The sequence below is a fragment of the Mizuhopecten yessoensis genome, unplaced genomic scaffold, assembly GCF_002113885.1.
Source record: "Mizuhopecten yessoensis strain PY_sf001 unplaced genomic scaffold, ASM211388v2 scaffold1461, whole genome shotgun sequence".
Classification (NCBI taxonomy): Eukaryota; Metazoa; Mollusca; class Bivalvia; order Pectinida; family Pectinidae; genus Mizuhopecten; species Mizuhopecten yessoensis.
In genome coordinates, this window is record NW_018404058.1 from 251028 (window position 1) to 275764 (window position 24737).

Here is a 24737-nt window from a genome sequence, read left to right on the forward strand (position 1 = left end):
CAAGAAAATCACACAAAATCGTACAGATATTGGTAACGTTATATCACTATTCATCAGGAATTATTTTTAAAAGTTGAAATACATAGCAAAACATTTTCAAGTCCACAAAATAATAATAATTACTTTCAAAATCTGTAAATATTTAAAAGTTATGACTACTTACGTATTTGTAAATATTTCAAAAAATAATGGCTGTTGTGATGACAAAATCAAATGAAGAGAAAGCATGACCATATGTCAGACATAATTGTTTTGCACCTCACAAAAAAATGTACAATTTCCAAACATTGGGTGGCTGAGATCTATTAGTGCTATAACCATCCAAAAGTCTCGTTAAGTCAAAGCTCTGTCGGTAATGATAGGATTTCCCTCAAATATGCAAAAAAAATCCTCCGTGTCAGCAATATTGTAATTGAGTTTGTAACTTAATCAATACATGTATTACTACAATCTGAAAACAGGAGAGCAGTGCTTACTGGTGATGTTATTATCTGGAACTGAAGCGGGTCAAAAATCTTGGAGTCAAAAAATAATCATGAAAATGTCTATGACAATGGCTAGATTGAAAAACAGTTATTTTTTCAGAATCAAATCTATATTGTGGTGTGTATTTAGATATAGGGTTCATTTGTATATGTTGGCATAAACTTATCTGTTAATCAAAATGTATGTTCTGACCTCCTGGCTATTGTAAAATCTAACAATCTTTTACCTGTTCCTTACTCTGTAGATTTCTACTCTGTGCAAATGTACAGAATCACATTGAGTTATGTATTAAAGAAGTGAAATTATATCCATCGCACCATATTGCTGTTTAAAAATATTAGTTGAAATAATATACAAAGTTAATTATGAATTCAAAACAAAAGAAAAATTTCACCCAATTTTGAGATGTCTTGTTAAGGGGTACATATTTAACCAGTGTCTAATGTTAGATCATAACCACACAACACTCTAGGTTGTGTAGGTCACCATGAGTTGTCAAATTGATTAATTCTAGTTTTGAAATTTAGCCAGATGCTGATTAACCAATCACTTAAATATTATTTAATTAGTCGATTGCATGAGAGATAGTACACACAGGTACACTGGTAGGGTATATTTTCTGGGTAGTTTTCGGAAAATACATAAGTATACCTGACTTATACCTGTCTCCAAGACAGGTAACACACTCGGATACACCAGTCAGCTCCAGGGGAGGGCATACGTATTCATACACATTCAAGGCTTGGCACATAGGAGTAAGTTGTGAGGCGTATAGCCACTATAGAGTTACAGGTGTTTGAGATGTCATTCTACACCGTGTCGTGACATTTGAGCTGATATCATAATTGATGAGTCATGTTTGTTAGAAAACTAACTGTATTCCTCTTTTTAACATGTGTCAACAAAAATTGGTGATACAAAGTGAAATGAAGAATAAAACACATTTTTACTGGTGAAATAGACAAGTTTTAGTTATAACTGACAACATAGCAGGATATGATGAAGTCGTACAATCAAATTACGTTATTGAATAACTGATTTATACATAAAATATATATCCTTCCTTTTTAACAATCGTGATACTAGGTATTGACAGAAAATAATACCAGGCAACTTGCCATGAAAAGGAATTTATTTTACTTGTAATTATCAAGATATTTATGTAATGGTATCAATGACTGGTCATTCTGTAGTCTTATTTAGGTATGATCATACCGTTATCATTACCGTAGCCTGTATTCACAAAACTGTTCTCATGCTCAAACTCAGATTCTCTGCTCAAGTCTGATTTCTTGTTCTGGTGATAAATGATTAAAAGTTCACATTTTCTCAAAGGTTTAGAAGACCTAAAGCCGAAAATTGTTTCAAGAGTTATCATTGAATTTATGTGGCATGATTAAAGCACGTTACAAGAAATTTATTTTGAACACAGAATCCATGCTTTAGCTGATGAATGAATACAGGCCAGGATTCTGGTTGTCAGAATGTTGTATGGTCATTGACTGGTCATTTTGTACCTCTTTCTGATATCCTTAGGTTTATAGGATTGACCAGATTTATCGTAGCCTGATTTGCTTAGGTTTACAAGTTGTGAAATTTTCTGACATAGAACAGAACAACACCAGTATCAGTCGCTCAGACTTACCTAGGTACTGTGAGCTTCAATGATAATGCTGATCCAAACGTCCGTCGGTCTAAATTTCCTCAACATTTACATAAGAAATCTACTAAACCTTAAGAATATTTTTATATTTATTAACCTCAAACTGTACACTCAATTGATCAAACACTTTAAACGTCTTTATTCCATCATGAAAACTGCACCAGACTGATGAAAATAATGTTTTTTCCGTAATTCCAGTATTGCGCTGGTTTTAACACTTCCATCTACGATATGGCTGTAATCACAGTGTCACTCTGTCTGTTACACGGTCCCAGAAACCAAAAGTAGATTTGGCTTATTGAGTTGATTTTATGATAACATCACTGTATCAAGATGTTGGATTTATAACAAATTTTATATATATCACAGATTCTGGAGCTGTCACGGTCACAGTTGGCTTTGTATACTGGAATATTTATCATGCTGTCGCCCCAACCATTTGTCCTTCGCCCTCAGCTCCACTACCACCCCCACCTCCTCCACCTTCAAGCTGCTTTTTTAAGTTTTCTACCTCTTGTTGTTCAAATTTTGTACGATTCTTCATTAATCCTTCCACTATTCGCCTCATTTTGAATGTTGGTGTGTGACGCATTGCTCGACTAGCAGAGTTAAGGGGCACATGTGACTGTCGTCTATTTGATAAATCTAGTTTTGTCATCTGTGAAAGAATGAGCTCGCTTGGTGTCACCGCACGTTTGATTTTGCCTTCATCCATGGAAGTTTTAATAAAATCCCACAGATTTTTCTTCTCCTTACCTTCCTTATTGACCGGTTTGACCTTTTCAGGGATCACTGACCTGTCACTCATCCTCGACATTTGATTATTCCGAGCCTCATCTGCAGCTTGCTGCCGTTCCTCCTTTTTAAGCTCCTCCTCTGTTTTCCATTTTTTAGAATTGTCAAGAGGTTTAGAAAATATATTGAGAATAGTGGTGGCTCTGGACTGGTTTGCCATAGACTGGTTTGCCACAACGGGAAATTTACTAGTTTTTGGTGGAGGAGGTTTGACCTCAATGATCACCTCCTCTTCTTCTTCACTCTCATCATCAATTTTCTTATCACACAATTTATAGAATTGCACCAGTTTTTTGTCAAGCTTTTTCTGTTCTTCGATCATCATCTCCTGAGTCATTGGCTGGCTCTGACCCCTCCTCGCACTGCGCACCGACCGCACACTCTCTCGTGTCTGGGGCCGCGATGTAGCTGAAGCTTCAGAAAATTTATCACCAAACAGAAGAGCTCGCAGATCTATTCTTTCCATAAAATCTGAGTCGTCCATGTCGTCGTCACTGTCCTCCCAGGCTGACATTCGACGTGTTGTCACGGAGCGTGTGGAGGCATACGTTTGTGATCTGGTTAAACGATCAGCCACTGAACTTTTCTTATCAAAATCGTCTCGTAAGGAAAATTTCACATGAGAGGCACTTTTCTTTGGCCTTTCTATAGATGGCAATTTAGAATCAAGGTGGTCAGGTCCCTTATTGTATTTGGTTTTTTTCGTAGAAGCTATAGACGATGGTGCAGCAGGGTAGGAAGAGGGAGGAGCCGACTTTGAACTTCGTCGTCTCCAGATTGGCACATGTGTACTTTGAGAATTGACCGACAGAGCTCCTGGAGTTGAGGCTGCTATCCGAGACCTCTCCTCAGCACGCTGTAACTGTTCCTGCTCCCGTAGCTTGTTTCGGGCTTTAGACACTAACGGTGCAGAATCCAAGTCATTCAGTGTACGGCCCCGTAACGGAAACTTCTGCTGTTTGTCTAGATAGTAAGCGTCTTGCATAATGCCCAAACGCTTTTCAGAATTGTTAATTTGTGTAGCATCATAAGTAAAATCCTTTTCTGGTTGAATTCTTTGTTTCGTCTCCAGATCAATTTTCCTCTTGTTGATGTCGAACACTTTGACCTCATAGCGAAGGGCACTCGAATTATCGTGGATTTTCTTCATCTTATGGTTTACCTCGCGCTGAAGCAGGCCGTGTTTGATGTTGAAATGATTGTCACAAATATTGTTCTTGACGCTGACTAATTTCTCTGTCACCGACACTTTCTTTGTGACATCCAGAGCCTCTTTCTGAAGATCTTCAAACGGGTTCACTACCAGTTGCTCCGAGTCCATAATGAAGAAATTTCCTGTAAAAAAGAATTGAACAAATTACATAAAGCAATTACAATGTTGATTTGTTATCATGTCTTTACAAGCAAAAGTCAAAAACCCAGTGTTTCTACTTAACTGCAGCAAGGTATGCCATAGACTACACAATATCAAAATACGTAAAACATCATTTGACAAATTTATTTCAAATTGTCAACTTAAATGATGGAATCACAGGTACTCATAAATCTTTGTTATTCCCAGCTGTGATTTCTGTATACTTACTACCTACGTTAACCCCTGCGTTAGGTTACCATGGTCTGTCACTATCAGGAGAACATTGTAGTTCACAGCACAGGTACAGAAACATTATCAAAAATTGATTATACTGAACATAAAACATAATCTCGGAAGAGTTCGTCTTCAACATAGAAACAATATATCCCTGGAAATGTTGACCAAGGAGTACCACTCGGTATGCCGTGTGATGCAGCACTGTCAGACAGGTGGATCAGAACAGTGAAGTTAAATAACTAATTGATCAGCCATTAGTGAGCAGCAGCTCCAGGCTCTGTTATATCTATAATCCATATGTTGGTCATCACTTAGAGGATTAAAACAGACTTGTAAACTAATCCATTGGTTTATTGGTAAACTGTCACTGTGATAACTGACATGGGGTTGAAAAGTGGCTCAGATCAAACGGTTACCACAACATTCTGTGAATGTGCAATGTTGTTGTGTCGGACTATTAATCAATATTAGTAATTGCCTGTATTTTTTTCCAAGAATTATGTTGCTGGAAAATAAAATAAAATCCCAGATGAAAGTAACTTAATAAATGTTTATTGTTGTAACAGGTAGTAGCCTTTGTATTAGGTTGTTTCACCTATTTTAAGTTACCGGTACTAGTTTTGCTGGTACATGATGTACTAGTTTTGCCGGTACATGTACTAGTTTTGCCTGAACTGGGTAAGCTTCTTTGTAGGAATTAGTGATATCACAACACACTATCATGGCTTTGTGTATCTCTGGTTGTGGATGTTTTGGTAGAGGATTTGGTAAGTGTTACCGAGATTTTCATGTTTACATAATGGATTGATATAATGGTGTACTGTGGCTGTTTGTTTAGTACATTATAGCTGTACCATCATGGATTTTGTGTAGTGTGGGGGGGGGGGGGGACTGTGCTGTGGCGGATGTCAGTACTTCAGTAAAGCTGTAAATGTAATGATTATATAATTATCAATACCATTTGATGGTCTGTCCCAGGTACAGCAAGTTCAAACACTTGATCATAAAGAAAACTTTGTGACATAATTGTTAGCATTGCCTTGGAGATGGTGAGATTGTGTACAGGAACAGGAAGTCGTCCCGCAGCGAACGGGTCAATTATAACCCTTGTGTTGTATTATAACTGTCTTTGTTTTACCGTCGGGTGATTGAAACACTGTATAAAACATGACAGATATTACTTCCTAGTAGGGTGTCTGTCTTTCCATTTAGGGAAAATATTGTAATAATATTCTGAAAATAGGAAATATTTTTTTTATAGTCACTATGCACATATCTACAAATTGCTCATTGACGGATATTTACCCAAAAAGAGAACATATTTTTCTGAATATTAAAGAAAAAGAGGTAACTAGCATAATTACCATTTGTCTCTACCGTTAACTAATAGAAGGATACATTTATGATAAAAATAACTGAGGAAAATGATGAAAATTCCAAGTTTATTGAGAAAATTATTTCAAATTTTATCTAACTGAGAGTGTCCTAAGTTTTTCCAGAGTAAGAGTTGTGAAATGATGTAGGACTTGAAAAAAAATCTGGAATATTTACTATGTAGTTGCCAAAAACCAAGCCCACGAGACAAAACAGATTGGACAGTATAGTCATCCAAACTCCTTCTCTAACGTAGTCCTGTCCCCGTTAATGGTTCCAGTCTCCTCCCTCTCTGTAACCCGCCCCCCACTTCCCACAGTAGTAACAGTGACCTACTTGTAGAGTCCTTGACCTCCTGGATGCTACTTTTGTGACGCATGTCGCTGAGGTCTCCTAACACATCCATTTTGATAAGAGTTCAAGCACAACCTCAGCAGTGTCACGTTTGGGTATCAAACTAGTAGGTAGGGTTCATGGTCAGGTGACCTCGTCAACATTCACTCACAAGGAAAGCTGTTCAGATAATTCCCAATGTTAACCCCTTTTTGAGGGGACTTAAGTGGGCGATCAGCAAAATGGCTCTATGGCCAGTTCAGACAAATTTCTAACATGATGGCAGACTCTGGCTGGTCTTTGTTCTGAAACTCGTTTGTATTTTTGCCAATGGAATTCCAAGTTCCCACATTTACTGTGATGTTCTTTTAAGATTGATACTCCTTGTAGTACTGATATAATTCCTGATAAATCCTTTGAACTTTCAAAACTGGTTCTAAATGACGAGAAATGATCCACTAAACATAATTTCAGAAACACCAGACAGACGTTTAATGTGGTTTAGTTCCAAAACATTTAAGTTATTGAGACATTTAATCATAAGCAGCAGCATTACTGATAAAACGCTGAATAGGTCATTCCAACGGAGTTGTTACGCATGGTCGTTTATACACCGTGAGCTAAGGCAGGTCTTACTGTAGACATCCAAATGGACAGTTTTTATGTGTCATCCTCAAAGCTTTCATCTGGACTGGACAAAGTGGGTCAAACAATGAGGACTGTTTCCACAGTATACAAACCTCAGGTGTTACCCTGAGTCCTTGTCTAAACCGAAACAGATTAAAAACTAGGGTGTAAAAAACACCGGTCCAAATGAAAACAAAACCTTAAAGTTCTGATGTTAATCTGTCTCCGGACTTAATCTGGGGATTAGCAGGATTATATCTCGCTTTGTCAGTGGACACTACTAAAGCCAGGCTGGTAATTGATTTCAGGAACAAGATTATAGCTAGGGAGGTCTCTCAGTAAGTAAGAATGTAAACAGAAGGTTTCCTTATCTCATTTTAGTCTGACTGTCATTACATAAGGATCACTGTCTTCAAATTACATAGAAAAATCAGAGACATTGTACTTCAATGAGAGTGATTAAATTACCGTCAGTTACACAATATCAAATTAACCATTAATTGTATTGACTTAGAGCCATCATATACATTGAGCAAATAACTAGTCTACATGAGAGTACAACTTAAAAAACAGAAATAACATTAAACAATGTTACAACACCAGGGTTTCTCTGAACACAAAGGAAAATATTGAAGTTATACAGATTAAGAGATAACAGTGTTATCCCAATATTAAATACTTAAATATGGATCTTTTAGTGATTGCTTTGAGCTTGGATAATTTCCCTGGTATTTAGATATAGCTCGAGAAATTCAACATGTATAGCTTCAAAATTTAATTATAAATTTAAGGTGTTAGGCGTGATCTAAAAATATAAGTAAAGTGTGGTCCATATAAGTAAAATTGATTCATATCAAGGTCACCTTTTAGTTTGATTAAATCCCTAATTACTATTTCCAATGATCAGAAAATACTTAAATTTCTGAATTAGTCACATGTTGAATATTGTGTTTCATTAAAATAGTGATTTGCTTACATTAAAAAATAATGTTCCATTTAATAAACCAGAATTACATTAAAAAGGTCATTAAAAAATGTATATGAAGATTTTATTATTTCAATTAACAAAAAATCAATTATCCTGGTTTATTACTATTTTCTTTCATTTTGACGCTATTTGTATGTTAATAGATCTGATCAGTGTATTTGTACAGTCTACACTGGTATGTGTGTAGTATAGTATGATCAGTAGCTCAGGAAGGATTTCCAACTGTGAATTGTAATGCATGGACATAAGGTATTTATTTAAGATTGAATCCTGTGGGTCTTGACTGTGTCTTTGTAACAGATATTGACGTGTAGAGCTATCTGAATTCAGTGATTACCATCTAATTACATGGCATACAGGTGATAGGCCCTACCTGTACAGGTACGTCATACACAGCTAGCCTAGTCCACGGGTGGTGTAACCAAACCCACAGGTTTAAACTCGCTAATTTTCTACTGAACATTATCATAACCATTGAGGAAATAAACTGGGCAGTGAGGATCATGCATAATTAATAGCTGTATTCAGGCAGTACCTTGGATAGGTTTTAAGAACTAGTACCATTATTGGAAGCGTCTAGTACAGGTATAGAATTAATACATAAACTTCAGTATAATTGTAGGTAGTAACTGGTGAAGGCAAGGAAAGCAAAGCTTCCTTTCAAAGGATCCAACAAGTATCATAGGGCTTCCAGGTAGTCATTTCTTAGTACCAGTCATAGTGCAGTTACTCAATGAAAGTAAAACAGTTTCACCTCTTAGCTCATTTCATCACATTGAGATGTCCTATCTTATTTTGTAGTCCCTTCAATATCCATTACATTTATCAGTTCCCTGACAAGTTTAGGTTAGAAAAAATCATTACATATTGAAAACAAATGTAAATGTGCTGAAAAATAGAAGAGTTCTTCCAGACATTTTTTTCTATATAACTCGCTACTTTCCAGATAATGATAGCATTGTTATTACCATATTATATCACAATATCAGGTTGTGGTTTTTAATTTAATAAAAAAAAAAAATATCAAAAGAGAAATTAGGTTTTAATGACAATTCTTTTAAAAGTCATTGTAACACTGACTGAACAGAGTGAATTTTGTCATTGGAGCAAGTAAGAATGGTTTAATAACGGATGCATTTTGAATTTTTAAGATACCATTAAAATATAAAATAATGTTAAAACATAAGTCTATAATTGTGATCAGCATGTTACCTTTGAATAGGTCCATGTTGTTATCAGTACTCGGGTATAAATAGTATCATCCCTGTTGGAGTGACTGTTAGAGTGACATCAGATCCTTCACTAAATCTCAAGTCCATGCTAACATTTCCTTGTCATTGAGAACTACCACCACCCTGTTGTCCTGTACCTAGGATGGCTGCTCTGCCCGCTTATTGTTGGTCCATACAAGGTTAGGATACGACAGGCTACTCACCTCTCTAGCCATTGTCTGAAACATTTCTCTAACAACTCTAAGCTGCTTTATGTGGAGATTACTGATGCATTACTAACCCTGCTGCACCCTGTAAACATGTGATCCCAGCGCAGAATGATTTGAAACTTTGTAAGATTAAAAGTCACTTCAAACCGTAAAACCAACTTCAAATTAAGAGGTATTGTAATTTATAGTTATCTGTACTTTTATGGGTGATACTGTTTGTGTCACATGACATTTTAGTAAGATCTTACTTTACAGGTGTCAGTCACATGACATTCCAGTAAGATCTCACTATACAGGTTTAAGTCACATGACATTTCAGTGAGATTTCACTAAACAGGTATTGCAAGTAGAGATTTTGTACAAGGATTTTCTTCTTGATTAAAAAATATGATCAGCCAAAGGGAAAAAACTTAATTGCTAAAACTATTGTTCAACAGTCATACATACCCGACTGTGTCATGTTGTGTTGAGTTGCCATGGTTTTAGAACAGATTTATATCCCAGATCTCAGAATAGACATATTTGACCTATTTTAAGCTTGATCTAGCAGTTATCACAATGAAAGCTGCACTGTTTACATATTGTCTTCCAATAGATGCACTGTTGAATTACATCAGCCTCCCAATAGATGCACTGTTATATGTTTGTATGTGTTCTGAGTGACCAAGGTAAGCCATCACCTGAAAGTTTCCTGTTCACATGGTCACTACAAGTCACGGTATTGACCACCAGGCGATCATTACCTCACTTTCAGCTGATCAATACTCCAAAGTAACGACTAACAGTCTCAGAAAGCCTCTCCAGTTAACCCACGGAACATCAGGAAGTCAAAGTAATTGTCCCAGCAACTTAACTCCTACAGAAGTTCTCCTATCAAAGTGTTTGGTAAATCATTGGTTAAGATACTTTTCTTCCTGTTCAATGATTCATTTGGCATCTATGAAACAAAAACCCTGTCTTCAAATAGTGCCCTCAGTTATATTTGTACAACTTTTCTTTCCAATAAATGGCTGATTGCATCCATGAGATTGAAATCCCGTCAACATTGTAAGCCAGAATGATATTAAATGTGCTGTCATATGATCTGCTGGCATCCAATAGGTATAATATTTAAATATTACCTGTATTAGATATGTTTAGGTTGTAAAGCTCACTAATGGTCCAAACTTATTATAATTTGTAGTGATAATAAAAATCCAAATCCAGTCTAATTAACATAACTTCCAAATCCGGGCTAATTAACATTGTATCGCACATAAACCTTGGCCTTCCAGCGTGCTCCTGTAGAACACTGTTCAACAGACGGTAAAACAGTGGTTTGGACAGGTGTGGGTTATGTCTAGATGTTTTCCCGATACAATATGGCAAGATTTTGATCTGTGTGCTCATAGGAATTAAGATTACCATCACCAAAGTCTTAATCTAACTTGTTTACTCACAAAACAAGTTATGTATACACAAATTTAGCTATTTAATGTGTATCAGTGGAGCCCGTAAACATGGTTTAACCGAATATACACATAAGTAACAATTATCTACTGTTAGTGATTAATTTCTTATAATTGAAGCCATAGAAGGCTGTTCACGGGTAGATGATCTTCAGCAGTGGGTACTGTGTATCGGCCATCTACATTCACTCATTACACACTAACGTTACTGGTCAAACCCTTACAGCTTATCTCTCTGATGGACCCGATTGTGGTAGTATAGGAACACGGATCAATCTGTACAGTTTCCACCTACCATACATGTAGCTAAGCATACAGGGTCCAACTTGGAGATGACTTACCATACATGTAGCTAAGCATACAGGGTCCAACTTTGAGATGACTTACCATAATTAACCATTGCTTGCATGTTAGCTGTTCTTTTAGCTCACATCAGTATATTATTTTGTGAGAATGTTTCAGTAACAACCATTATCTGTAGGACAGGACTTCCTCCTAATGTGTGCTAACAACTCATACACGTATGATTAGATTCAGCACAGGTAATTTCTTACATGTTACGAAATCCGATGAACCAGTGAGGTTTTCTGGCAGTGGAATTTATCTCTGTTTGATCACAGCGAGCGTAGACAATCTAAAGACTTTTATAAACAAAGATGAAATGACAATATTGATTTACACCTGTAAAGAGTGTTAATCCTTCTAGTCCTTGTCAGCTGTCTCTGTATACATGTTAAACATCTAGGACCTACTAGGTTTAAGCTGCATTCTAAAACTTATTTGTTTAAGATTTCCAGTAGCATTCTGATACCTTGTTTCAATCTTTTTATTATCCAACTTTCTTGGGGGTCCTAAATGTTGGAAATACATGTCTCCATTGAGGGCTTCTTAGGAGAAGGTTATCAAACAAGTGTATGTGGGTAGTGGTTTGTTTGGTCAAACCAGGATAATAATGAACTTCAGATTACAACTTAATTAAGTATTGATGTAATGTAGGAATGAGGGTCAGTAATATGATCCCTGAAGTGTATTTTACAGTATTGATACACATACCCTGGTAACTATGTAAGGCTAGACCTAATGTACATAATGTATATTACAAATTATAGTTACATTGAAATCATTTTTCTTCTGTCAATAGAAAAAGATAATTAAAATCAAGATATAATTTCCCCTCTTCTTTATTTTATGCAAATATGTAAATATATTTATCCTGTAAAAATGTTAGTGATTTAAATTATATAAACAGCAGATGGCACAGCACTATAACCTTACCAAGTTTACATGGCATTCATACCAGTCATAAATGCCAAGGCCCATGTGTTAGTCATGAACAACATGGCCCATGTGTTAGTCATGAACAACATGGCCCATGTGTTAGTCGTGAACAACATGGCCCATGTGTTAGTCGTGAACAACATGGCACATGTGTTAGTCGTGAACACCATGGCCCATGTGTTAGTCGTGAATACCATGGCCCATGTGTTAGTCATGAACACCATGGCCTATGTGTTAGTCATGAACATCATGGCCTATGTGTTAGTCATGAACAACATGGCCCATTCGTTAGTCATGAACACCATTGCCCATGTGTTGATGTCATCATTATGATGTCATATTTGTAACAATGGAACCACTGACCTCCCTTTAAAGATGACAGGTTTTTTCATTGAGGTTAAGGGTACCACTTCATCGGTTCTAATCACAAAGAAGAGTTCCACTCAGAGTTGTGTTTTTTCATGGAGTAATCTCCCTTTTGTATAGAAGATGAAGCAGCCTAATGGAGTTTCTCTGGTTTAGATGACTTCCCCTGTCAAGTTATATCTCTTTCAATGTTCATTAGTTATAGGTATAGTGGCAAAAGAAGTGTGGAATTTGCTGTGTTTAAAGTCCTGCGTTCAACCCCTGTGACTTTTCTGTTTTTATTTTTTTAATTCTGTAAAATGCAATGTAACTAACTAGTATGATTTTGAAGTAAGTTAAAATAAAAGTACATGTATTTATAAAATATTGAATAAATACTGAGCGTATGGCTGTAGAATTTTCACAGCTTTCTGAAATTTAATTTAGGGCTTGTAGATTTCATCAGTGTGTAAACTGCAGTTATTGAATATGAAAATATACTGCCACCCTGGTAAAATACTAGCCACTTCCTACTGACTGGGGTAGGAGAGTTTCTCTTTAGCTCATTCAGCCGAGCTTAAAGACTAGTAAACCAGAGGTCCCGGTTCAACTCCTAGCGGAGGCATTGAAAAAAATACTGATCTCAGTTACACTGGCACCTACATAGGGACCTGGGAAATACTGATCTCAGTTACACTGGCACCTACATAGGGACCTGGGAAATACTGATCTCAGTTACACTGGCACCTACATAGGGACCTGGGAAATACTGATCTCAGTTACACTGGCACCTACATAGGGACCTGGGAAATACTGATCTCAGTTACACTGGCACCTACATAGGGACCTGGGAAATACTGATCTCAGTTACACTGGCACCTACATAGGGACCTGGGAAATACTGATCTCAGTTACACTGGCACCTACATAGGGACCTGGGAAATACTGATCTCAGTTACACTGGCACCTACATAGGGACCTGGGAAATACTGATCTCAGTTACACTGGCACCTACATAGGGACCTGGGAAATACTGATCTCAGTTACACTGGCACCTACATAGGGACCTGGGAAATACTGACCAAAATACCTAGCACTACATACTTTCACAAGAATCGCTAGGACCCCTGGAAAACTCGGGAAGAGTTCTTCCTGGAGGGGGATTATGTCACCCTGGTAAAATACTAGCTGCTTACTACCGACACATGTGTACAGTTTGGAAGAATTTCTCTTTAGCTCATTTGATAGAGTGTCAGATATGTTGACCAAATGTTTCAGGTTTTACCCCAAGAGGAGGCATTGAACAAAATTGATAACCTCTATTACAATATATAAGTCATAATAATTAATTATTACTTGTGGGATATCTGGTTTTACTCTTTCACATTAGGAAGAGAAAAGCTCACAAATTGGGGAAAATTTGTCTTTAAAACAATATGTCACAATGAAAGTTCTGAAGTGTATGAAATTTGTAGAATAAGAAAACAGATCAATGGTTTATTTTAATTCTACCATCATTCTTACCTGACTGTTCTATAGGAGAAACTATGGAGTTCTCAGATAGAAGGGCATCAAACGAAGACATGCTGATAGTTTTTTACACACTTGTTTCCCTAAAAGATAAATGTTACTATATCATATTGATGATGACGAATAAGTTTCATATCTGAAAGTGTCCTCTTCAGTAGCGTAGCTTTAATATCCAAAGCATTAGGATAGGTTTAATATCCACAGAACAAGGCTGTTTAGTATCCTCCGAGGTAACACAGAACAAGGCTGTTTAGTATTCTCCACGGTAACACAGAACAAGGCTGTTTAGTATCCTCCACAGTAACGTAAGTCCATTATTTACACTTTGTGTCCACAAAGGATCATCATTTGTAAAACTTAGATTAAAATTAGTGAAACAACGTATCCAACAATCTGTGTGTTCTGTAGATCATGCGCTCCGTCTATCACACGTGTTGTGTCAGCGCGTGATTAGTCCTTATTGTCTTTAGAATTAAAAGATAAATAGGTTTCTGTTAAACCCTTTCTATCTATTAAATATCCTTCTCCATTCTGGTAATGCACTCTTTACAAATTGTATGAGGAATATTAAATGGCACTAAAGAATAGAAGGGGTTGCTATATATTGAGACATTTGGTAAAGTGATGTATCTTGTTACTAGTTGTTAGGCACCGATAGTCTTATTCTGTAGATCTGATGAACTGCTTATAAAGCATTGTGTCCTCAAGACTTAGAGGTAATTGTTGATAAGACGGTAGTAAGAAATCTTTTGTTGGCCCACCAAACTGATCTATGATATAGCTCACTTAAACATTTAAATGTATTTGTTTTATAATTACTCAGTGATCCTCGCCCTGGCCGTGTAGGCAGCCCTGGCACACACCAGATCCACCTGCCACCATATTGTTGATATTCTATTAACGCAACAAGGATCAAATAACCATGCATGGCTTTGGTGACACTAGGTTTGAATTTGTGACACTAGGTTTGAATTTGTCATCCTTTGAAATAATGAATTATAATTCTGTATCTATATCTGACTGTTACCAGGGCGGGCAACACTATCAATGATAGTATTATTCTTGAATTATTTTTCCTTTTGAATACTGGGGTGTGAATGTGGAAGGTTAATAAGTGTTAACAAAGTTACCAAGGAATCTAATATGGCAAAAATTGTTATAGAATTATTTTTTCTGATATTATCTGGGTGTCATAGTAGCTGGATTTAACAGCATGTCACCATATACACATTGTCATTAGACATTAAGTCACTATGGACAAGCAGTCACTTTGAACAGGTTGTCAAGATGAACAGGTTATCACATAATAAACAAGATTTCAGTGTATGCAGGTTGTCACTATCAAAAGGATGACACTGTAGACACTAGGAAATACATAGCAGACAGGATAGTGCTCTTAAAAATGGCCCCTATACAAAATAGGTACCTGGCATGTATGTTGTTTTAACCCCAGGCTTCTTGATGAACAAGAGTTTCAAACATTTAACAGTGATCTAATACCAGTAGCCTGATACTGAATGTCAATGCCTAGCACTTTCAAACCTCAGATCACACATTATTGGAGGCTAGAACAGCTGAATGTCAATGCCTAGCACTTTCAAACCTCAGATTGCACATTATTGGGGCTAGAACAGCTGAATGTCAATGCCAAGCACTTTCAAACCTCAGATTGCACCTTATTGGGGGCTTGAACAGCTGAATGTCAATGCCTAGCACTTTCAAACCTCAGATCGCACATTATTGGGGCTAGAACAGCTGAATGTCAATGCCTAGCACTTTCAAACCTCAGATCACACATTATTGGGACTTGAACAGCTGAATGTCAATGCCTAGCACTTTCAAACCTCAGATCGCACATTATTGGGGACTAGAACAGCTGAATGTCAATGCCTAGCACTTTCAAACCTCAGATCACACATTATTGGGGGCTAGAACAGCATAGTGCCTAGTGCAGCACTGTGAAAACCTCAAATATGAGGAATGTGGGCCCAATCACAGCCCAATAAAAACCTCTGACCTCACTGGTGACTTGATCTGGAGTATACACCGGTCTGAGCAGAGATCAGCACAGGCCTAGTGGTTCTCTTTAGCCATACAATATACTATCACTCAACCATCATATACATGTACCTGTAAAAGTCATTTGGGCCTTCTTTAGCTACATTATCATGTGGTAATCGTGTATCCTAAGGCAGACTTTGATCTGCGGGACAGCACTAGTAAATATTGTGTACTTATTATACACTTATGACAACTGAGATAGATACAAACGTGATCATATTACAACAGCTAGGTTTATTTTGGTACAGACTTATTGATAGATAAAGGTTAATGATATTCCAAAAGTTATAAAAAACAAAGCAGGAGTCGGGACGGCTGCTCACTGTCAGACCAGATCTGATGTTCCCTTTGAACGGGCAGATACATACAACCATTGCATTGTGTGTGTGGAGATTTATTGTACTGCTTATCAAAAGTGTTAGAATAAAGACAAAACATATAGAATTGATAAATGATTAACAAATATGATTACCTAGTATCTTGGGTCACCTGAGTACATAATATTATGATGTCTAATACTGTCATACGAGTACACATCATGTCTACTACTGTCATACGAGTACACGTCATGTCTTATACTGTCATACGAGTACACGTCATGTCTTATACTGTCATACGAGTACACGTCATGTCTAATACTGTTATACGAGTACACATCATGTCTAATACTGTCATACGAGTACACGTCATGTCTTATACTGTCATACGAGTACACATCATGTCTAATACTGTCATACGAGTACACTTGATGTCTAATACTGTCATACGAGTACACATGATGTCTAATACTGTCATACGAGTACACATCATGTCTAATACTGTCATACGAGTACACGTCATGTCTAATACGGTCATACGAGTACACGTCATGTCTAATACTGTCATACGAGTACACATCATGTCTAATACTGTCATACGAGTACACTTAATGTTATCTGACTCTACATGTGCCATCTTTTGGTTACATGTATCCATAGTATTTATTTATCGTGTTAATGATGGGTAGTTAAAAATTCTTAAGTTACTTAGGGAAAGTTAATGAGAGTTTTAAGGGGGGGGGGGGGGAGGGGGTCTAAGTTAACAGGGACATTATCAGTTATATTTTTGAATGAGAGTTGGGGCATTCAAGTCTTATTTTCTAGTATATAATCAACATAAATAAAAACCTATCTAGTCTTAGATATTTCAGATTTGCAGCAAAGTGATATGCAAAATTAAACTTATAGTAACATAATTTTAGGGCATTGCCTTTACCCCAGACCAGTATCACACATATCTAAATCTCTTACCAAACAACATCAGGTAATTGTGAAACTTCATTATTTACTTAAACATATTTACATATAATGATAGGGTTGTATACTGTATTGTGATTGTCATGCAAGAAAATGAATAAATATATATGAATAATGAACCACTGACTGCCTATAATAATATGTTTCCTACACATGTACAATGATTGAATGTTAAATATAAACCACCAAATTAAGGAATTAATGGACTTCAATGTATATACCTGCCAAGTCACTGGCATGTGCACTGCCTATCCCAATATTGAAAATGTTTAAAAATCCACCTTTTAAAGCTTGAAGTATTAGACCCCTTCCTTAGAAAAGACCAGTATATTAAAAGGTAATGTTTTATTAGTGTAAATCCCATACTACTGATATTGATGACTTTGAATACTTGTGTACTGAATGACCTGCAATTAGCAGGCTTGACCTGAAATTAGACCATCAGAAAAAAAGGTATATCTGTTATATTTCACTTATCTTCTGATATATATTCACATCTAAATTAAGAAAAAAAGACATTTGTTTGACATTCTAGTTAAGATTTAATTATAGTAGTAGTGTACTAGAGAAAAGCCCAAGATTGAATCTTAATGAATTTGAAATGATACCACCTTCCTGTCCAAAATCTTTTTCTTCTGGGATTCCAACGTACATCATTTTGAATTTGTTGCTAAGGTAACTGGTAATCCATGTAACTACTAGTAACACTAGAGCAGTACTCATCTATCACACCTGAAGGATGATCCAAAACAGTCCCATTTAGAAACGTTACACGATACCCAGTGTCGTTTAAATGTTAAAGTCTACCCTTAAATACATGTAAATGTGTTTGAATTGAATTTGATAGTGTTTTTCTCCTACTATTTCATAACTGTCTAGATTCTCCCCCTGATATCCATCTCAGATCTTTACAGGATCGGGCCAGGGTACTCGGGGGTTTTTAAATTGATGGTATTGGTCAGAAATCGTGCTGGTCAACGGCCAATTGACCACAATTGACCGGTGATTAAGGAGGGCAATGCTGTAACACTCAGTAATATGGCTTGTCTGTATAAACTTTTAGAAACTGACCATAAGCTGTTGGTCGTTCCCCTATCCATTATCAGAAATATATACATTAGTTCAATTTCAATTTTTTAAGCAGCATATGAATGATAAAAATCAGATTGTTTTTTACTTATTTGTCTACAGTCAAATATGTATGGTTCGAAAAATAAAATATATCCTTATAATATTACCCAGGTCAGACCCCTACACCCACAGAAAAAAGGAAAAATTATGCAATCAATTTTTTACTTTAAATGGTTGATTTAAATTACCCTTAACGATCCCTAAAATCCATGGCCCAATTAGCTAGTATGATGCCCTTTCTATCAAGATCAAGTTTGTATTTAACATAATTGGTTTAAGAATTTAATTTCAAGGCCAGCTGTGTCTTGTCAATCTACAATTATCCCTGGTAGAGTTGAGAAAGTGTGTGTATTGCTGCCTGTGTGTAAGCTGCCTGTGTGTAAGCTGCCTGTCTTTCTACACACAACCCTTTGGTTTATACTAGGAAATGTTCACCAGAGTATGAGCCTTTTTTCCCCCTTCTCCGTAATTCGTTTGACAGTGAAAACTAGTACACAGTTTACTTTGGGTAGTTATTTCACCGTAGAGGGTTGAATAGGGATTTTAGGACTCCCAACAACTAAATTACTTACTGTTAGACTTTAAAGAGTTATGCCCCCTGGCAATAACAACTTAGTTCAATTTAAAGAACTGTGCCTGCCCAAGCATATATCAAATTATACATGGGATTTACCCGGTAATGCTATATAACATTTTCCTTGAGCCTATAGTATGGATGTCTGCAGTTTACTAGAATCAGCAGTAATCACCGAAACATCAACAATTAATAGATCAACATATTCTATAACTGTTAATGAGCTCAAAGGTTAGAAGTATGTCATAGTTTATCAGAAACATAGAAAACTCTCCTTTCAGTAATAACTTGCTATAATCATAAGATGACAGTAGTAGTTACCAATATTGACAGGTGTATTTTTGTCATTAGATGACAGTAGTAACTACCAATATTGACAGGTGTATTTTTGTCATTAGACGACAGTAGTAACTATCAATATTGACAGGTGTATTTTTGTCATTAGATGACAGTAATAACTACCAATATTGACAGCTGTATTTTTGTCTTAGACGACAGTAATAACTACCAATATTGACAGGTGTATTTTTGTCATTAGACGACGGTAGTAACTACCAATATTGACAGGTGTATTTTTGTCATTAGATGACAGTAGTAATTACCAATATTGACAGGTGTATTTTTGTCATTAGATGACAGTAATTATTACCAATATTGACAGGTGTATTTTTTGGAAGTGGTGTCAGTGCTGAAGGTTAAATATCTGACTTTTCTGTCTTTCAGAAGTTAAAATTCTGTAGATTTTATATTCGACAGTTCATCACTAGTTCTTGGTAGTGGTGTTCTGATTAATCAACTTTAAATACTATTGGTTAGTTGGGCTAATAAATTATTGATCATCCAGGATCAATTTTAGTTGTATTAATTATGTGTAGTTATTGAGATTTCAGTAGAGTGATTTATTATACTTCAAGTCTGTCTCCCTTATAGATACTAACAAGAGTGTAGGAGACAAAGCCTCCTGATGTCTTTATTTCCACCTGCTTTAACTTTCAAGCCCACTATTGGCCGCTAAGGACTGTACATTACAGATTCAGTGTTAGAAGGGAGGTTTTACATCTTAGGTCTTGTTTCTTATTACCCTAAGCGACTCATAAGTGACTCGCAGGACGTCTTTAAAAACATTATTATAATTGATCATTGGTTAGGTAAGGGTAACCAAAGATCGTTCATAAAATTCTGATTCCCAATACTAATTCTTGTTTACATAGAAATGGATATGAAAGTGTAGTCACAGCCATACATACAAAAGTTAGCAATTTACCACTACCGCTGCCATACCTTTCTGATAACAGGTTACCACAGGTTACCACTACCGCTGCCTTACCTCTCTGATAACAGGTTACCACTACCGCTGCCATACCTTTCTGATAACAGGTTACCACAGGTTACCACTACCGCTGCCTTACCTTTCTGATAACAGGTTACCACAGTTTACCACTACCGCTGCCTTACCTTTCTGATAACAGGTTACCACTACCGCTGCCATACCTTTCTGATAACAGGTTACCACTACCGCTGCCTTACCTTTCTGATAACAGGTTACCACAGTTTTCCGAAAACCACGATTCATTTTCTTGTCAAGGTTCAAGTTATTCAACACAAGTACAATCCATAAGTTGTTGGAATTGCAGAGTTTTTTTTAAAATGAATCACGTACACATATTACAGCCAAAAAATGTCAAGTAAAAATTTCAAAATGATCATTTGTATTTGAAATATATTACTGAGAGGATTAAAATGATCAGTGACTTACACAGTAATGATATGATCGCCAGTCAATTTAACAGACCAATATTTACTGAGGGACTTTGATTATGTACTAGTGTTATTAGTCTGTCATTATACAAGGTTATCAGGACACCTTAACACTGATCTATAGAAACAACTATAATACTGTTACACCGTCCTCTATTCAATATATTAATGGCGCTTCATACATATGAATGGTTTACTCTTTTTCGTGTAAACTATCTTGTGCAAACAAAACAAAACTACTCAAGTCGAGAGACCTTCAGACCGTTGCCACTTGAGAAATACCTTATTACAATTAAACTGCTCTTTTGAAAATAAAACTAAGAAAAAATATCATATTCCTTTTTAGTTTGCAAATATTTGAAATGAGAGTTCTAAATGTAGTTAAATGTGCATGGATTTAATTTCAAAGATGTGCAACAATGCTTCAGTCTCTAAGTGAAAGGCGAGGAGTAATATAAGATACGACTGTCTGGTTGTCTTTGTATCGTCTATGCAGTACTGTATGACACTATACCAAGGGGATCCATGTCTGTGAACACATAACAAAAGAATGTTCAATTCGTATTAAGTGACAAATTTTGACTGAACTTATGTGTTGAATGAACTGTATATTGTATGGATAAGGCCGTTTTGAATTGTTTGTTACAAGAGCCATGTTGTGATAATAGGAGATTATTTATTTTTACATTGCATATAACAGAAGACATGATTGACACAAACTGTTTGAATTTTATATGATAAGAAACTTAGTTTAATGTTTATTGTTGTGTGTAACAGGAAACAGGATTGGTCTAAATTAGTAAATATAGGCTTGTGTGTTATTAAATATGATTGGTCTAAACATATGCTTTTGTGTTACAAGAGACACGATTGGTCTAAATATATACTTTTGTGTTACAGGAGACACGATTGGTCTAAATATATACTTGTGCGTTACAGGAGACACGAATGTTCTAAATATATGCTTTTGTGTTACAGGAGACACAAATGTTCTAAATATATGCCTTTGTTTTACAGGAGACACGAATGTTCTAAATATATGCTTGTGTGTTACAGGAGACACGAATGTTCTAAATATATGCTTTCGTGTTACAGGAGAAACGAATGTTCTAAATATATGCTTTTGTGTTACAGGAGACACGAATGGTCTAAATATATGCTTTTGTGTTACAGGAGACACGAATGGTCTAAATATATGCTTTTGTGTTACAGGAGACACAAATGCTCTAAATATATGCCTTTGTTTTACAGGAGACACGAGTGTTCTAAATATATGCTTGTGTGTTACAGGAGACACGAGTGTTCTAAATATATGCTTGTGTGTTACAGGAGACACGAATGTTCTGAATACAAAATGTATATGCTTTTGTGTTACAGGAAACATGATTGGTCTAAATATATGCTTGTGTATTACAGGAGACACGATTGGTCTACTTCTGAACCTGGAGGACAAGGAACTGAAGTTTTCCCTGAATGGACAATGCCTCTCCCCGCACAAGGACCTGTTTGATCATGCAAAGTCTGTAATCAAGAACTTCGTTAATGTTTGTGTCATTGAACTTATGCTATGATGTGTCCACTCTGTCATCCTCTGTCCTTCTATCCTGTATCAACTTTTCCTTTAAAAAAAATCTTCCAAATTTCAATAATGAGTAGAGTATTCATAACTAATAAGCAGTCTGTACCTTGCTTGATTTAGAGCTATCAAGTTTATTCAGATAAAATACCTTGACATAGTTTTAAGGTCATAGGGGTCAAAGACGTTTTTTTTAAACTTCAAATAATTTCTTCTAAAAATTGATATTTGGCTGTAGCTTGATAAGGGTAACAGTTATTCAAGGTTTTTTTCTAAAAATAAAATAACATATAGGCACATGAGTAAAATGTATTGCGACCTTCCATCAAAAGTCTATAAGGTGTATAGTAATGATATTCAGTCTCTGATGTAAAATGGCTTGCTGAAATGACTTTATTCCATCTGAGCAGGTCTATATCAAACCTTCTGTGGAAGTATAACTACCCTATAAAGTATTACATGCAATATAGGTTCTCCTTGGAATAGGGGTATTAAGTAAGTTGTAATAAGGTACCTGATGATTGGATGCCTAGTAATTAATTACCCGGTAATTGGGTACCCATTAATTTGTTGCCTGGTAATGCTGTACATGGAACTTTGTTACCTGGTAATTAGGTACCCATTAATTTGTTGCCTGGTAATGCTGTACATGGAACTTCGTTACCTGGTAATTGGGTACCCATTAGTTTATTGACTGGTAACTGGGTACCAGACAGTTGGTTACTTGGTAAGTGGGAGAAGTAAAATCAATATACAAACTTAGTTAGAAACAGTGACCATTTGTAATAAGAAAATAGGAAATCCTTGGTATGATAAAGTTGTTAAGAACATTAACACAGTATTCGTGATATATCCAATTTATTAGCTCACCTGGTCCGAAGGACCAAGGTGAGCTTATGCGATACCGTGGCGTCCGTCGTCCATCGTCTGTACGTCAACAATTTCTTTGAACGACTTCTTCTTAACCACTGATTGGAATTTGACTAATATTGACTGGAAGCATCCCTAGGTGGTGGGGATTCAAAATTGTACAAATGGTTGGGCTGACCCCCCAGGGGGTTGAGGGGCAGGACCAAAAGCAGGCAATTTGGCTATATTGCTTTAAGCGACTTCTTCTCTGGAACTAAGAGATGGATATCCACCATATTGGACTGGAAGTATCCCTAGGTGGTGGGGATTCAAAACTGTACAAATGGTGGAGCTGACCCCCCACCCTTGGAGACAAAGTCCCTTGGTCATAACTTTGGAATGGTTGAGATCCCCTCCCCAAAACTATATATACAAATGCTTGGCATAAAGAGACGAATGCAGTCATGATATTAGAATAGACCCTGGGGTCTTACCAAAACCCCTACGGACCTAGTTTCTTAGTCACAGATTGGAAACAGTTGAGATCCCCACCCAAAAACCATATAAACAATTGCTGAGTATAAAGAAATGAATACACATATGCTTCCAGGATGGCCTTGGGGTCTGCCCCAGCCTTGGAGACTTAACCCCTGGGTCATAACTTCAAAATGGTTAAGATCCCCACCCCAAAACTATATATACAATTGTTGGGCATAAAGAGACTAATGCAGTCATGATATTAGAATGGATCCCAGGGTCTGCCACACCTTTGCAGACTTAACCCCTGGGTCATAACTTTGAAACGGTTGAGATCCCCACCCCAAAACTATAAATACAAATGCTGGACATAAAGAGATGAATGCAGTCATGATATTAGAATTGATCCTGGGGTCTGGTCCCAACCCTAGGGACCTAGTTTCACAGCTTGGAAACAGTTGAGATTCCCACCCCATAACCATACATAAAATTGCTGGGCATGAAAAATTTAATACAGATATGCTACAAGGATTGACCTTGGGGTCTGGCATATTCCTTACGATCTCATGTGGAGAATATTTTGCCATGATTGCTTAGATATCCAGGTGAGCGATACAGGCCCTCTGGGCCTCTTGTTACAAATTTGTGAAAAGAAATGGCCTTGACAGATATGCAAAGTCACATGGATCAAATCCGTTAGAACAGCAGCTTACAGTCACTTTATGTGTGTTGAATAATTAAAAAGATTGCTGATTTTCTAATTTCAGGGGAGGGTTTTTTGCTGCTGCCAGTTTTATGTCCTACCAACAATGTGAATTCAACTTTGGTGCCAGTAAGCCTTACAAGTACCCACCAAAGGATGTCCAGTTCAAGAGATTTAATGACTATGCTTCTCTGTCAGACGAGGACAAAATTATTTTACCAAGGTGATCTATTAGGAAACTTAAAGTTTTGTTTTAACAGGTTTTAAAGGGACATCATGTGAAAAGGCGTTTTTTTTTTAATGAATATATGTATTGTATGCACTTCCATTTATGTTACCTCGCTATCCCCATATTCATAGTCCGTTCCAAATGTCCAGTTTGACCACTTGAATTGTTCGGGAAAGCCCTGCTAA

At 36.5% G+C, this 24737-nt stretch overlaps 2 protein-coding genes across 9 annotated transcripts in view; one reads left to right on the forward strand and one right to left on the reverse strand.

Moving 5' to 3' along the window:
• The window catches only part of LOC110462561 (RING finger and SPRY domain-containing protein 1-like), a 53821-nt gene that overhangs the window by 18152 nt on the left and 10932 nt on the right, over positions 1–24737 (forward strand). For all 4 annotated transcript variants that reach the window (XM_021516569.1, XM_021516555.1, XM_021516579.1 and 1 more), the window contains exons 12-13: positions 22135–22237; positions 24388–24546. In XM_021516569.1, coding sequence (XP_021372244.1) covers positions 22135–22237; positions 24388–24546 — 262 coding nt within the window. The remainder of the gene's footprint in view (positions 1–22134; positions 22238–24387; positions 24547–24737) is intronic.
• LOC110462583 lies at positions 1685–14150 on the reverse strand. 5 transcript variants are annotated; one of them, XM_021516600.1, is made up of 2 exons: positions 13894–14150; positions 1685–4279 (listed from the first exon to the last, which is right to left on the reverse strand). In XM_021516600.1, the coding sequence occupies exons 1-2, from the start codon at positions 13952–13954 to the stop codon at positions 2568–2570; spliced, it is 1773 nt and encodes a 590-aa protein (XP_021372275.1). In that variant the 5' UTR covers positions 13955–14150; the 3' UTR covers positions 1685–2567. The 5 variants fall into 5 exon arrangements, with proteins under 5 accessions (XP_021372275.1, XP_021372293.1, XP_021372284.1 ...); XM_021516618.1 differs by lacking the exon at positions 13894–14150 and adding an exon at positions 11134–11251; XM_021516609.1 differs by lacking the exon at positions 13894–14150 and adding an exon at positions 9746–10617.

What these genes read in the sequence shown, in the direction of transcription:
- LOC110462583 (XM_021516593.1), bottom strand. Translation starts at nt 6,315, where the DNA reads ATGGATGTGTTAGGAGACCTCAGCGACATGCGTCACAAAAGTAGCATC. An exon ending in GGAGGTCAAGGACTCTACAA is followed by an intron (nt 4,280 to 6,245) that starts GTAGGTCACTGT and finishes TCTTTTTTACAG; the next exon opens with GAAATTTCTTCATTATGGAC.